This window comes from Rissa tridactyla, chromosome 2, assembly GCF_028500815.1.
Source record: "Rissa tridactyla isolate bRisTri1 chromosome 2, bRisTri1.patW.cur.20221130, whole genome shotgun sequence".
Classification (NCBI taxonomy): Eukaryota; Metazoa; Chordata; class Aves; order Charadriiformes; family Laridae; genus Rissa; species Rissa tridactyla.
The window spans coordinates 25,069,026-25,085,247 of NC_071467.1; the positions used below are offsets into that span (position 1 = coordinate 25,069,026).

Sequence of the window (16,222 nt, forward strand, 5' to 3'; positions counted from 1 at the left end):
TCAGGCTGTTTAGTTGGCATGAGTCTAAGGGTCCTTCTCTCTGTCTGTAGACAAATTAGTCACCTTCCACACATGTAGAATAACACCATAACACAAAGAATGGCTCTTCCGACCTTACCAAAGAATATTCCTCTTCTGCTCAGAGGAATCAGCCAGCTGGAATGAAAGACCTGCCTCTGCACTTCTCAAGCAGGTCTCCTATTGCTTTGAGAAAGCAAAACCAAGAGTGCTGTAAACAAAAGTGTTGGCAGGTTAATTACAGTCTACTTAGTTGGTGTAATATCCACAGAAGGAAAGTATCTGTGCTGAAAAAACAAATAACTTATTAACCATTGTGGATAAATGTATGTCAGATAGGAGCCATGGGAGTGATTTGGTAAAGTATGTAAGGATGTAAATCCCACTTTGAAGAGAGATTTACGGCTTTACATTTTATCCCCACTGGCATCATGACCGGAGATGAAACTTCCATTGATTGGCTTCAGTGAGAGTTAAAAATAAACAAAATTAAATCCCCTGACTATCAAAGAGCACAAAGGATCTGTTCCTGCTCCGGAGTACAAAATGTCTAACTTTGGGTTATCTCCCACACTCGTATGCTGGCAATTTTTCCAAATTGAACGAACATTTCCATGGTACTGCTGTCACAGTTTAAATTAGTGTAGAAAATTAATCTTCCTCTATGGTCTGCTTGAAGCAGTTGGCAGGAAAAAGCAATCCCAGATTGGGAAAGTGGAAAAAAGAATGTTCAGGTTACTATGGTTCACTGCGGGGGAGCCACCTTACTGCCGTGCCAAAATCTCCTACCTCCAGAAACTGAGGGGAGAGAAGTACTGGAAAAAAACTGAGAGGGACATGATAACACATCCCCAAGTGACTCTGCTGCAGGTGTGACTAAGGTACACAGCTGGATCCCCAGGTCCTGGTGTTATCAGCTCCTGGAGCATAAGAAGGTGAGGTCTTCCCACCAGTTGGGGTTCAGGGCATTCCCCAGCCCAGCACCAGCTGGTTCCCCCACTCGTAATGCAGTTTATTCATGGAGCTGAGCTGTGGACATTCATGTGGTGTCAAACTTCGATCAAGGGACACAGAAAGAGGACCTCTCACCTAACAGGGGCAGCAGGAATAAGCCGTTCACGGTCTGCAGTGGGGAGGACGTTTGTTTGTTCCAGATGGCAGGCTTGCAAAAAGGATGGCTTAAACTACTTACATTGAGTGACAAAAATCAGATTATCTGGTAGCCGATAACTGTAGCTATCAGGTTAGTTACAGTTCAGATCTATGAGCACTATTTATAAGGAGCAGTTTGATCAGGGGGAACTAACTGGAAATTTCTGTGCTGGGAATCTCCCCCCCGAGATCAGTGCACACTTAAGTTGTTCTTATGGCTTTTAGTAGTGTGAAAACTAGGCAGTTAGTAGGAAAGCAGAGACAGCTGAATATTTTTAAAAATAAAGTGTTACTGAATTGGGGACTGGTAACAGAGAGGAGTCTGTAGAGAGGATCTCACGAGGAGCGTGAGAGAAAGTACGACAGATGCAAGAGAGTGCCAGCGACTGGCGTTGGCAGAGCAGTCCTGCATGAGGACAGAAAACACAAAAGCTCATCTCCTGGAAGGACATACCAGTAGATTTCCACCACATAACCAGCCAAGAAGACAACAGATGAATACTGCTGTTGGGACCTGTGCACTCTCAACAGGATTTTACAGAGCCATAATGGACTTGCTTTAGATAGAAACAGGGGAAACTAATTGGGAGACCCAGCAAGGACTTCCTGAATGCAGAGAGCCAAGGAACAAGGAACAAGAAGCAGGCATGCATGGCTGTGCTTAGGGAGTTATCATTTCTCCTAATCGAATCTGGATGTGATGTGTAAGTGTGCTTACACACCTTGCCAGGGGTAAATTAAGAAATGCAGTAAACCAAAAAATAATCTGGTTATTATTTTCAGAACAACTTTCTGGATTGCAGAACCAATAATATGCGATCACAGCTTCTTACTCTTTTGAACCAATCCTAGTGATCTATATTGCAGAACCAATAATATGCGATCACAGCTTCTTACTCTTTTGAACCAATCCTAGTGATCTATATTAAAGAAGTTTCCTTCTTTCCTAAGAAGGAGACGTAATTCAAACATCTCAGAAGGGTTCACAGCTGCTGCAGCCAGTAAGTAACTGTGGACCCTTCCTATCTCTCTTGCCACAGCATCCCCACTAATAAGGATTTGATTGTTCTTCTCGAGAAAAGCTCAGTCATTAAAGTCATATTTACATTTAAATTGAAACTCTTAGATATACTTTTCAAGGATTCTGAGCAGGTAAAATAGGCAACTCCAAGTTCAAAAGTTAGAAGAGGGCAAATAATGATCTTTATGAAGATATACTTAAATTTGTATTTATCTGGCAGTGGAAGATCCAAGAATTTGATTCTGCCAAGGTGTTAATAGACCAGAGATAAGAATAACTCTCATAGCTGACATGCCTTCTCTTACAACAGACATAGGCCTCCCTTCAAAAAATGGCACACAACAATCATCAAGTAATCATAACAAAAATTCAATTGTTTATGGCTGTTCAACTGTCTGTAATTAGAGTTCTTAGAGGACAGGGGTTTATATATTCCTTTTTCTTTTTCAGTACAAATACTGCAGATATATAGAGTTTTGAATTCAAGGATGAATTTGTTGATGATTTGTTATTGAAGGCAGAGATTTGTTTTTCCCCCGAGTGCAAATTATAATAGAAATAAGGTATAAATTTCATTTTAAAGAAGTTTTTCAGACAGCTGTACCAAAAAAAATGTAAGACATGGTAATAAAATGTTTGTAGTTATAAATGTCTTAGCTTCATTGAAAATATTTATGTAACTGCAGAAGGATTTTGAATTTCTAATCATCCTAATATATAAACCAGATCTTTTAAGTTTGGCAATGAACTAACCCATACTCTAGCACGTATCTAAACTCCATACTAAATGCTTTTTGTAATGCAGTGTCTAGCACTTGCAAACCTATTAACATTAAAAAAAATAATCTTGTGTGTAGAGTGTAGATGAGATGCATTAAAGACTATGCAGTACAAGGGATATTAGCAGGTAGCAGCTGGGATCTGATCTCTAGATTTTGGAAGTGTTGGGTTATATTTAAAACTTGTTACTCTGAATTGTAGCTATTATGCCCAGTCCCATATTTAAGCTTAAATTTTCACTTCCATTTGTACAGATTGGTATTATTTCAGCTAATGCTGATGATAAGCACATATCAAAAACCATCCCTGAAGATGAGAATATGCCCTGCAGATATGACTTGCAGCTCTGTTGGAATTTGGGTAGCAGGTTTGCTTCTAAAAATGACACGTTTCTTTCAAAGCAGAGGGAAGAGATTGACCCACATTTTTTAAGAAACTTGTAATTTGTCATTTAAAGGGATGTTGGGGTGAAGGACCCCTGCCGAGAGAAGTTTCCCAGCATCAATAAGAATGAAAAAACATCATTTTAATACAAAAGCACACTTGAGTGTTGGGAATATTATCCAGTTCAACAGACAGCAGTGGCCTATCACAGCATTTCAAAATTTCATGAGGTTTCTTCAAGAGTCCTAAACTCTCAAAGGTCCTCAGCACTCAACTGTCAAAGCTCTATTCTTCCACACTTCATTTTGAAACCATTTTTATCCAATTGTGTTGAGCTTACTTTTTTACAGTCATGTGAATAGTTTTTTTGTTTTTTTTTTTCTGATGTCTCTCAATGTAGACACAAAAAAAAAGTCTGTTGTTCCTTGCTCAGCAATGAGCGGAAGAAAGAAAGGGGCTGCTCAGGAGCACGTCAGCTCCTCCATCACATCGCTGAGTGCATTCTGCTGGTGGGCGTCCATGGATCTTGTCAGGGAAGGATGTGAAAGAAATGGAGACTGACTGCACCACCTAGGAATGCAGGAACCCAGCCTGACTGGAGAGACACAGCTAGACGTAGGTTTGAATGAAGCTTGCCTCCACTCCAAATAAATAATTCAAACCCCAGGCTGTTAGTGACTCTCTCTCCTCCTGCCTCTCTGGCTGGGCCTGAGAAACTCTTCCCCAGCAGGATTGCTCCTGAGCCTTTCTGTACTCCTGAACAAGACTTTTTGGGTGAATTTTTTGGTTAGCTGATAAATTCCCAAACCGCTCTTTCTTAGGACCCGATCTAACACCATCTCATTGAACTTACTTAGAATGAATGAACAACAAACGCATCATACCTGAAAGCACAAGATTCTGACTGTATTCAAATTAAGGAGACATAAATATTGAGGAAAGAAGAGGAGTCCAATGGTCAGGGCAGTAGCTAGTAATGCATAGCCTTTCTCAAAACCTGCCTCTGACGTAGCTGTCTTGTAAGATCAAGACAAGCAAAATTAAATTAAACGCTCAGTGCAAGAATATGTCATCTGTAAACAGGATAAAAGGGCTTCCTTTCCTCACAGAAACACTTAAAAGTGCTTTAAAGATGAGGAGGCAGCTCACAGCACTTTGGTAATTACTAAATACAAAAGTACCAAGAGGAGTTTTGGCAACCAGGCATCTCTGAACACCAAAGTCTTCTGCTTTGTAAAGGCAGCAGTGGGGCAGGTGGATTTAATGCAGCTTTTAAAAAGCCTTGATAAGTTCGGTTTCCCAGATAATCCAGTTGACAGTCTCCCACCACCAAGACTGCCAGTTCTGTCGGTTGTAGAGTTAGCAATGTTTGAAGCTGAGTTACAGCTACCCACAGGCTGAACAAAAGAGCTATCAAAATTATTGCACATAAAACTCCTGGTTTTACTCAAAGTAGATTCCAGTAAAGAAAGTAGTTATACTTCTCAGCTTTCAATAAACTCATATTTTTATACTTAAATGTCCTGGTTGCCAGCTGTGATCATAGTCTGTAAAAATTCTTATGCTTTTCTTAAAGCTCCAGGTATTGAAGAGAAATAACTTTGCAAGAGTTACAACTTTCATGTAAAAGTAGTAATAGTTTTCTAAGCCCTTGTGGCTGCACGCTTATGCCAATGGTTTAAAGTTGATGGTCTAATACCTCAGCGTGTGGAGACCACCCACAATTAGGAAAACTTGAGGCAGGCGATCCTGAAATTTTACCCAGATGATCCAAAGGACCAAGTTCATGCTGCTCCTCATTCTGTTATGTAAATGATGTAAAGACCCTCGTTACATCAGCCAGTGGAGCCACCCCAGGGACAGATTTGGCACAGTGCCCTCACTGTGTAGTTTGGGTGGAACTGAGCAGCTCCATGGAGATACCGCTGCAAACAGAACTGGCTCTTTCCAGGGACTCTTTCTCCTTGTATTCTTTCAGTGCCTTCTGCAACAAGCAAGACGTTGGTTAGCAGTTGTGCCCTGCACATATGCATATCCATGTCAGCACTAAACTACTATAAAGTGACCTGACACTTTCCATTCTTTGAGGTTAAAGGCTGGTTATTAATTTCTTTCACGTCGATCTTTGTTTCATTCTGTTTCCTGACTATGCAACACCCATCGTGCGCTGGGAGATGAATCACTGAACTTTTGTTGCCTTTTAGCTCCTCTCTGTGAGTGTGTAAAGCACTGCACCAGATGTTGAGTGTCCTAAATCACAGTTTCCATAGCTAAATCCACATTTCACAGCAGGTGTAGCCCATGGCATCCCTGGGTCCTAATCAGTCCCCCCACGGTCCAGACCATCACACAGGTGAGAGCTCAGAGCTGCGGGTCATTCCTGGGGCCACGAGGTAAGCTGTAGTTTACGGTTAGCACAGATTCTTTAACAGACTATATGCATAAAATAAAACCAGCATTTTAGCAATAAATGTGATTTGTAACCGTACCACACCAGACTGTTGAATCTCAAGTCTAAACATAACCAAAGATGAGGACTCAAAATAAGTAGATGGTAAATTAAGGAGTCAGAAATTGATATAACGTAAAGACATTAAATACATAACATTAGACAAATGTTTGCGTTTCATCATCCTTACCGCAGTGTCATTGGTGGTAATGTACACCAACACATCCGAATTGTTTCTGCCATTAATGTATCGGTAACAGTTCCACACGCAGCTTATCAAGTAACCCTGCAGAGAAAAGGGATTTATTATTCTGTGAAGAAAATAAACGATATACATTTTTCTTTTAGAGCGTTTCTATTCTTATATAAATAAGAATATGAGCCTGAAAGAAGCACGGGACAGTCACTTTGCTGGTTGCAGTGACTGTAAGAATGTGTAGGGGGTCTGAGAGTAATCCAACACCATTCCTCACACTGTTAAATTTGGGGTTGTTCAGTCTTGAGAAAAGGCAGCTGTGGGGAGACCTTACTGTGGCCTTTCAGTATATAAAGGGGGCTTATAAGAAAGATGGAGATAGATAGACTTTTTACCAAGGCCTGTAGCAACAGGACAAGGGGCAATGGTTTTAAACTGAAAGAGGGTAGATTTAGACTGGACATAAGGAAGAAACTTTTTGCGATCAGGGTGGTGAGACAGTGATACTGGTTGCCCAGAGAAATAGTGGATGCCTCATCCCTGAAAGTGTTCAAGGCCAGGTTGGATGGAGCTTTGAGCAACCTGATCTAGTGAAAGATGTCCCTGCTCATTGCAGGGGGGTTGTACTAGATGACCTTTAAAGGTCCCTTCCAACCCAGACCATTCTGTGATTATATGTTTCTGTGGTTATGGATACTTGTGTTGCACTAGGAGCCACTCCATCTAGGCAGAGATACTGCAATCTAGACCTATCTGAATGAAGTTTACTATTCCAGATATTTAACACTACAGCGTACTTAATGTTTTGAAAAGAAACACTTTCTCTGGGCCTGGATATATCATTTTGTGCATCTAACCTCCATTTTACTTAAATGAGCAGGTCACATATGCTGGCTTGCTTTCTTACACCTCTCTAGAAATACATAGAGGCATGAGTTCAGTTGGACACCTTGTTGCCGTGCAGGTGGTGTTGCACCCCAGCAGGGGTGAGTTTTACAACATTAAATGAAGGCACAAGTTAGACTGTGGCAAAAAAGACAAGGTGCTGCAGACACAGAATGTCTCAGGGACAGCAGCAAAAAGTAAAAAGAAACCAATTTTGTATTCCTCCATGGTAAGGATGTTTAAATATCATCAACTGGAGGTTAGTAGCATTAGAAAGTGGAAGCAAAACCCAGTATAAAGAGCACAAGCACACTGGGGACTGAAGAATCATCAAACAAATCACAGGAAACCCACCTTGTCTTGTGAGTGGAAGCCTCACCAATGACTATGTGATGATTCTATATATCACCTGCATTGTTTCAGTACTCTGTTTCACTTAATCTGACATTAAATCAAGCTATTCCATGTGACTGGAATGGTCTGGGGTCTTCCTATTCTTGCCTGATTAGAGAAAACTGCCAGTGAAAAAGTTTTTATTGAAACATGAAATTATTTCTGACTTTTAAACCATTATTAAAAATATTTTTTTTTTCAGTATAACGCAAAGAATAAACTGTTATTGCAGCAATAGTCCTACCATGGTAGCATAAACTTCACTAGCTTTGTTCTTGGAGCTCACTTGGCTCTGGGTAGGGCTGCTGCCGAGAAAACAACTAGTTGTCTCCCCTTTTTTTTGATCTGGTTGGGCAAAGTGCTCACATCTATCATCTTCATCAGTAGGACTTATTCCATTCTGGCCAGCAGAGTTGAGCAAAGTGACTGGAAGGAAGACAGGAGGCAGTAACACCTGTGGAGGTGCAGGAGTCAGATCCTCAGTATGCCAGGGACAAGGCTGATGGGACTAAGCAGTTCCCTCTGGAGCTTTCCACTTCCCACATAGTCACATATGACAGCGATGAGGAGAACAACAAGATGGTGCCCAACTTATATTTTTACTTAGTAGGTCCTGCATAGCAGTTCTTTCAGAAACCTAGCGCATGCAAATTAAACCGCCAGCGCTGATTGGATTTGCATGTGTGTCTCAGTCTGGGTGAGTCATGTTTTTGTGACTCACTTGCACTGATGACCTTCCAAAAGCTTCTTATCCTTTTGAGCTGCCCTGCGCTTCCTCCCTCTCCAGAGCTGTCACACGAGCTGTGTTTTTCAGGATGCCACATGACTGACGGATGGCTCGCTTGCAGAGCAGGAAGAGTTTTTTCCACCGGGGCTGAGCTGGCTGAAATCCCGTAAGTTTGCTTCCTCTTCTTTATGGCATCTTACAGACCCTGGATGATTTGGAGCTGTTGCAGACTTTGGTAATACTTTCTACCATAAAATGGGGAGAGTAAAAGTCTTCCGGAGGGAGCTGAGTCTGAAGAGAAGGTTAGGCTGGCTCTACAGCCTGAGCTGCAGGCTATGCAAGCCTGCCCTAGGCTACTGAACCAAGTGCTGTAAAGGCATACACATACATACACTTCTGGGGGATGCAACCCATCTTTGTAAGAAACCCTTTACATTAAGCCTACCTATTTGCAAACCAATTTCTATACTCCTCCTGTTAAAATCCAAACTGAGGGAAGCTTTGTTTCAGATAATACTGTCTTATCTGGGAGAAGCTAGTCGGAGATTTATTTCTGAATGCTCCCAATTCTGTTACATGCAGTGAATAAAACACATTTAACCACACAGTGAACCCCTACAGCTCTTCCAGCTCTGCGCCCTAGCTCTTATCAGCCCTGCTCCTGCATGCACGGGGTGCTTCTCAGTGGGTGAGGTCTGTTCTAGCCTTTGAATTAAAGAGGTCATCAGCCAGCACACACCAAGTAATTGGACCCGAGACGCTGACCCACATATGGCTGAGAGTGGCAGCAGCTCAGAGCGTGTCCTTGTCCAAGCACTTTGGATATGTACTGCTGGCCTGTGAATGGAGCCATGGAAACTCGTTTCCTCAACCTGTAGCTTCTTCTTTAATTTTGTTCCTAATTGCTGTTTTCTATTGATGCTGCTGCACCGTTAAATGGGATTGCTGATTCAGTTACCAGTATTTTCGTGAAAAACTTGGCTGAGGTTTCCAATACTGCTTTCAAATGTGTGGCTGGACACACAGTATATAAATATATCGATTTTTCTCTCAGGAGACCAATGTTCACAGTTGGAATAGGTCCCAAGTAAAAGGCATTAAAGTCACTTCAGCCTGATCCCCCCCTTGGTGGTATTGCCACATACCACAGCACAGGCTGCTGACAGATGCCGTTGGGGGGGGCAGCCCCAACAGCCACCCCCTGATAGGAGGGGTGCGCATGCAGGGCTGAGTGTGGAAACAGGCACGGTGCCTTCTTCCGCCAGCTTTCAGTCTTCCCGTCTGAATGGTGGCAAACGACTTCAATCCCTGAGGAACTGAAACCCACAAAATTTTACAACCCTGCCCCTCGCCGTTGGTATTGCATACGCGCTTGTTAAGCTGCAAAACAACAGTAAGGTACTGCGCAATTTCTGCTCATCAGACATGTGCCTGACCAGCTGACTGACCGGCATGTCTGTGGAACTTAAAGGTCGCTGTATCCTGCCGTTTCTTGTAATGCAGCAAGGAAAAGTCGGCACCGATCTGGGTCACGGCAGCCCTCTGGGCAGCTGCCTCGCTGGCAGCAAGCGTGGGGTGAACGCCGCAGACCTGACACAGCCCCCTCGGGTCAGGAGCCGTCTGCACTGAGTCCCGTTTTATTCTCCAGCTGCTTTGAATTTTCTATTTACAGAGCTGGGCTGGTCTTCAGTAACTGGTAAAAATAAGATAAAGATTTCTAGACAAACAGGAATGTATGTGAAGATTTCAGAGCGATGCTAATGGCGGACCAGTTAGCCACGTGTGTTTCACATGTCGGTGCAGCAGGAGAAGAAACAATGGGTTGCTGTGCTGATGAAATCTGCAATTAAATCCATCTTCTCAGCACAATAGAATGTGTATCTTCTGAGCATAAAAAGGCTGTACAAGAATTACTCCTTATAACTGCAAAGAAGTGCTGTGACTGAAAGGAATTAATGATGTCAAACCAAACCACTGGCCTGCGGCACTTTAAAAGGCACCTTATATGGGCCAGGACATCATCTGTTGGCTCACAGTCACACACAATTTAAAGCGAGTGACCCCTGCTTTGGAGAGGGGTAAGTCAGTCCTATAAGTACCTGGCCACCAGCAAGCCCAGAGCTGGGACCTGCCCCAGGCTTTCATGGAGCAGGTGGCAACCTCATGGCTCTGTGCTGGCCATTTCTGGGGGCGGGAGTCAGAGCTTGGCTGTTGGGGATGTGTTCATGGTCCCGACTGCTGCTCCATCGCCCCTGTGGGAAGGCAGCAGATGCCGGGGCAATGTGCTGCAGGTCAGGGTCAGCCCTGCCAGGAGGCTTCCCCTGGGCTGAGACACGAAATCTTTCAGGCCGATAAAACTTCTCTCAGGGTCATAAAACTTCATTCTGTATCACCCTTCCCCACCTGCTGAGGACACCAGGACATGCAGAGTGGTCTCATTCCCAGGCTCAGCACCTCATGCACAGAGATTATGGGCATATCACAGAGACCAGGGTTAATATTCAGTTTGCTGAAGATCAGCCTGTCTCACTGAGCTGGGATACCGTTCAGCGGCCTCGCTGGCAACTGGCTCTTTCTACCTACTTTCCAGAAAAAGAAAGGCCAAAAAAGAAGAGAAGAAGAGGCTGCACAGTGCTCAAGGCAGCTTGGAGAAGGGTTTTTTCTGGTTGTGACTATGCTCACCTGAGCCAAGCTCATTTGGGCCTGGGGGCTTTGCCCATGGTGGGGAAGTTGAAGTCTCAACCGTTCTGTCTCAGCAGCTGGGGCTGGCCAGAGGAAGCCAAAGCCCTGTTCCCCCGACCAGCTGCAGAGGAGGGCGCGATTTGAAAGCCACTGTGTTGGCTATATGCCATTTGAAGTCCTGTGTACACATATATAAATACATTTATGCTGCTGGATGTCCTTCCTCAGCCAGATAGGAAGCACCTATGTTTCATGGTATGTAACTCTGGTTCAGTTTCTAGACAAACACAGTAAATGGAATAGCACATTTTGGTCGACTCTGAAAAAGATTCTGTGTGAAAGCACCTGAAATATCCATTAGCTGTTTTGGATCCAAGTAAATCCTAAGGACTAAAAAGACAAGTGCTTGCGTGTGGTTAGCTGGCTCGCTTTTTTACTCCCCTCTCTTCTTCCCCACTTCCCTTTCCACAATCCCACGAGTGCAAAGCAGAAACCCACCACCTGATGCTGCTATATCTTGATTTCTGCTCAATAGTGTTTTGCTTTACATGTCACTTCACCCAAAACAAAAGTGTCATAACACCAAATGTTTCTGAGGAATTATGTGATTCTGTTTCATATTTCCCACCATCTGAATGCAGCTTTTCCTAGGTTACAGTGTTTTGGTTTCTCTCCCTATTTCTAGTCAAACTCCAGAGGGAGAGGGAACTCAGGCATATTTTTATGCACAGTACCTTTTCAGTTTTAGTATATAAACGTGGTACCATCTGTTAAGTCTATCAGTGATAAAGTGTGATGCATCTGATAGTGTCCAGCTTTCTTTTCATGGAGCAGATTCCATAAATCTGCATAGCAGCTCTTCTGGAAACACAAGAAATTCAAATCAAAATGCTAACTGGAATTTAGCATGTGTTTCTGTGTGAGTCATATTTTTTGTGACTCATTTGCAATATAATATGTTGCTAGAATGAGCATTATATGAGCCACATACATTCTTGGAAAAAACATGTGTTAGCTGCTTTAAAACAAAGTAAGTCTTTTGCACTATTAATTTCTTATTTTTCTTTTTTTTTTCTGTAGAAAGTATTTTTGCCATTCTGACTTTAGTTGCATTTTTTTTTATAAGCTTGAGGCTTCCTTATCATACTTCCTCCAGACATACATGGGGTAAAAATGAGCTAATGTTTGCATTTGAGAAATGTAAAGGCACATCCCTCATGGCACCTAACAGATTTACATATTTATTACATTCATACGTATTTCTTAAAGCTGCAAACAGAATGAACTGTATGGCTGTGAACATGTAAAGCCAGAGGGCTAAACTGTATATCTAAATCATAGAAGAAAAGTGGATATTGCTTCCAAAGCACCTTAAAATACCCTATTTGGTTTGTTTGATTGTTTTCAATTTTGAAGTAGTTTCAATAACCTAATCAATGTCTTTGGTCACAATAACTTTCCCTGTTCATGTTGTCAAATATGTTGTCTGGAACCAACATCCCTGGTGCCACTGTGGCTCTTTGGGACTTCTCTGATCTTATGCGTAATTGCTCTGCAGAGAAAGAGACAGAACTATTCTGAAATGAAACCCAACACGAGAAATACAAGAGCAGCAGCACTGGGCCATGAGAAACTTGCAGAAGGGTGCAAGAAGAGGGCAAAAATACCGGCATACTTTCCAGGAGGTCCAAGGCTCAGGGGACTAGTTGAGCCACAGGTGGTTGTTTTTCATACCTTGATTTGTCTGATCTTATTCTGAGCTCCTTTTGGACTCCTGCCCTGCACAGCAGGTGGGGGCCAACCTGGCTGGACCATGAACCTGGGTGCGGGGCTTTCACATGAGCCCTTTCCAGCTGTGCTGGGTGATTCTACATCTCCCCTTTGTCTGGTACCTGCCACCTCCAGCCCTCTCACCCGTGAGGTTTGCATAACAGCAACTAAATCATCACTCCCTGAGTCCCTTTGCTGCCTGGTGTGACGGTTCTTTACGTTGTCCCTCCCAGGAGGGATTGTTTGGATCTTTTTACCTGCTCTACAACATCCTTTTGGAGATAGGGCACTAGAAGTGAATGCACACTTCCAGAGGCAGTAGACATCAAAACTGGCAAAGAAATCTTTAGATTTCTGGGTTTTCTATTCCTTTCTTAATATCCTCAGCATTTGATTTACTTGTTTGACCAGAATTGAGCAGTAAGATAATGTTTTCACAGGTCTATCTATTACTGTTACAAGATCCCTTTTTCAGGTGGTCACACTTAGTTCGGAGTCCACTGCAGTGTCTGTGAAGCAAGGTTGTGCTTCCTCTGTGCCCACCACTTAGAGTTTATCACCAGTGAGTTTCTCTGCCATTTCATTGCTCAATCAATGAGTGCCATGAGATCCTTCTGCAAAGCTATTTTGAATGACATTGCAAAAAAGTGTTGCTAGATTTCCTTTCCCTTCCCAGATCTTTTATGAATTTACCGAACAGCACGGGTCTCACTGTTGTGAAGACTGATAATTTATCCTTATTCTCTATTTCCTAGCTACAGTCTGTGAGATGACCTTTCCTCTTGTCCTTACACATCTTAGGGTGTTTTTTAAAGCCTTTAATGAGAGACTCTGCCAAACACCTTTTGAAAAACAAAGAAGTCTGTATCAATGGGCTCTCCCTTGTCCACTGGATGACCCGCTCCTTTGTAAGATTTATGTGTCATGAGCTCCCCCTACAAGCATTACGCCTCCCCATTGTGGTCTATATGTTCATGTGTTTGTCTATGAGATTTTCTGCTTTTTTTCCATAATGTCTATCACTTTGCTTTGTATAGCTGTCAGGCTGCCTGGCCTGTAGTGCCCCAAATCTCTTCTAAAGCCAGGCTTCCCAGCAAGGGACATTCCACCCACGAGCAGAAGTAGACTTTATACACAGTAACGCACTTACCTTAAAAGCCAAAATGATACTTATGAAAAGGAGGATAATCACAACCAGACACGTAGGGTTCACAGACATAATCTCTTCCTTGTAGGGAAAGTTGGTGGGCTGCATAAGCAAAAATAAGCAAAACCACTGTAAGTTAATCTCACGAGTCATTTAAGAGCCATTCAATTAGTGCACTCTATAATTAACAGCTTACAAAACTTGCTGTGATCTACTAAATCTGGAGCTCTCTGCACCAATAACCAGTTTCAGTAAGTTTGGCTGGAAATGGCATTGCAAAGACTCAGCTGCCGAACATTCACCGGAGGGCTGGGGGGTTTGCGTTTTCTTTGTGTGTGCTGTGGGCTGTCTTTCCCTCTGTGCACATTGGGTTTGTATCTGACACAAGCTAGCAAAGGACATCTCTCTGGGAGCTTTGCAGCAGGAAATCTGCCATCTTGGGCAACAGCTGGCAATTCCTGTACGTACTAACTAATCATTATCTTGTACTGGCACCGGTTGCCAAAGGCCAGTAGCAGCTCCTTCCAGAAAGTCAAAGCAGGAAAAGCTGGACCTAAATATTTGATCAAAAGATATTGGGTCTATTTTGCTCTATCTTATTTTGGCGAATTTTGAGCTACTTCTCCAGGAGCACTTGTTAGTGCTGCTGAGTGTGTGCCTTGTGAAGGCATGGGCCCTACAGGAGAGCAATGTCATGATTTCAAACCTAAACGTGCTCCAGGTCCTTCTGTTATCTCATACGTGAAATAGAGGTGACAAAATTAATCTTCCTACTTAGCATAGGCTCTAGTGATTTACAATTGTGAAACAGTTTAGGATCACTGGCTGAAAAACAACCTCTGAAAATATTTTCCTGTATTTGTTATTGCTTAAAGAAAACACACCCTTTAGAACGAATGTTCCAAATCGTTTTGAAATATTGCAAGGCACGAGTTCCTGTTTTGGTTAGAATAAACCATTGTTCATAGACGGAGCTGTTCTCCACAAAAGATAGCTCCGCTGCAACGCTCGCTCATTATAACTGAATGCATTATCTCCTTCCACACACAACCCCCTTTTCCCTTACAGGTCTAATTACTTAACCAGGCCAGCTCTGCATCCTTGTCAGGATAATTAACTAGACCGAGCTATAACTGTAGTTTTGGTGATGATGGTATAAATCCAGAGTAACCTCTTAATACCCCTTATACCAGCACTCGGCCCAGTGCATCAGGAAATTCTCTTTTTTTTTTTTTGGACAGCTGCTGGTGAGAATAGCTCTTTATTTAGCGCTTCCATGAACTGTTCAGAGTGGTTAACGTCAACAGCAGCTGTAACCGTTTGCAGAAAAACGTTACATAAGCACATTTTCCGCTTCTTGACAGCAATGTTTCTGTGCCTGCACTGAATTTCATGGCTGAAGTTTTTATCACGCTATCTTCTTTGTCAAGGTACAGCTTTTGTAGGAAACTAGCTTGCTATAATTCAGTAAATGGCTTCTTTTTTTTTTTTCTTTTCCGCAGAAGGTAGTTGCTAAATATAGTGGATGCGGTCACCCAGAGACCAAGAAAGCAAGAGTATATGCCAAGAAAAGATGCACTGAAAAATAAACTCAAGCCTTATGTGCAGAAAACTGAAGTATCAATGCCACAGTCTGCCCTCCTGCTTGCAGGAGAGAGGCCATGCCCGTGGTTAGAAAGTCGAGTCAGTTAAGGACAGTTACGGTAACACTGCCCCAAACCAATATTTTACTACTGACCTACCATTAAAAAGCTAGTCAAACTAGTTTGTAAATGTAATAAAAAACTCCTAGTGAGGCTTTGATCCTCCTACACTCTGTTTTTTGGGAACTAGTCAAAGACTGGATGACTGCATGCCGGGGTCCTGGCTATAATTTAATGGCCTGTTTCCAGACATCAACTCAACTGGGATCTGCATGGGGGCAGGAGGAGGGCAGGAAAATGACCAAGAAAGTTCCCACTACTCTGAAGAGCAGGGAGATCTGCTGGAACCATGAGCCCTGGCCAAGGCTGGGAGCAGCACGTGCTGCAAGATAGTGCCTGGCCCTCCCTTACACCAGCAGCGTTTCAGGTGAAAGGACAATAATTCAGCACCGAAAGCTGCAAGCCAGGAGAGCACGTGAGGGGCAAATGCTGCAGTTTGTCCCCTTCAGGCTCAGATTTCTGGGTGTCTGTCCTGAAGAGATGTGAGGTGTAAGCAAGCCCCAGCGAGGTGGTGGGTGCTGCATCCATGTGGTGGCCACCCCCACCGCAGGCACCTGGGAGATCTTGGTGCGGGGAGTGAAAACTGAAGCTGACCCCTCCTGGAGCTTCCCGGCTTGCTGTGTGGGAGAGAAAGCTTCCAGGGCTGTGATGAATAGCCCAGGGGCATTGGGTCAGCACAGAAGAAGCTCCCTTTGTTTGCTAACCAGGATGGTGGCACCTGCTGACCAGAAGATGTTTAATGCTGGCTTGCCTGGGTAGGCCTGCAAGCAGCCTGATCTTGACTCACGACTACAAATTCATTCAGCAAGGTAGGAAAAGTAATTTATAAAACCTGGAGCTTTTGTCAAAGAAGCAGGAAAGGTGATGATTTGTGTCCGGTTTTGGGCCCCTCACCACAAAAGAGACATTGAGGTG

At 43.3% G+C, this 16,222-nt stretch overlaps 1 protein-coding gene across 1 annotated transcript in view; it reads right to left on the minus strand.

Annotated features, from left to right (window-relative positions):
* Window positions 1-16,222, minus strand: part of LAPTM4B (lysosomal protein transmembrane 4 beta) — a 62,802-nt gene that overhangs the window by 15,495 nt on the left and 31,085 nt on the right. Inside the window, exons 5-6 of the mRNA XM_054190023.1 lie at window positions 13,608-13,706; window positions 5,995-6,090 (exon numbers count right to left, since the gene is read on the minus strand). Coding sequence (XP_054045998.1) covers window positions 5,995-6,090; window positions 13,608-13,706 — 195 coding nt within the window. The remainder of the gene's footprint in view (window positions 1-5,994; window positions 6,091-13,607; window positions 13,707-16,222) is intronic.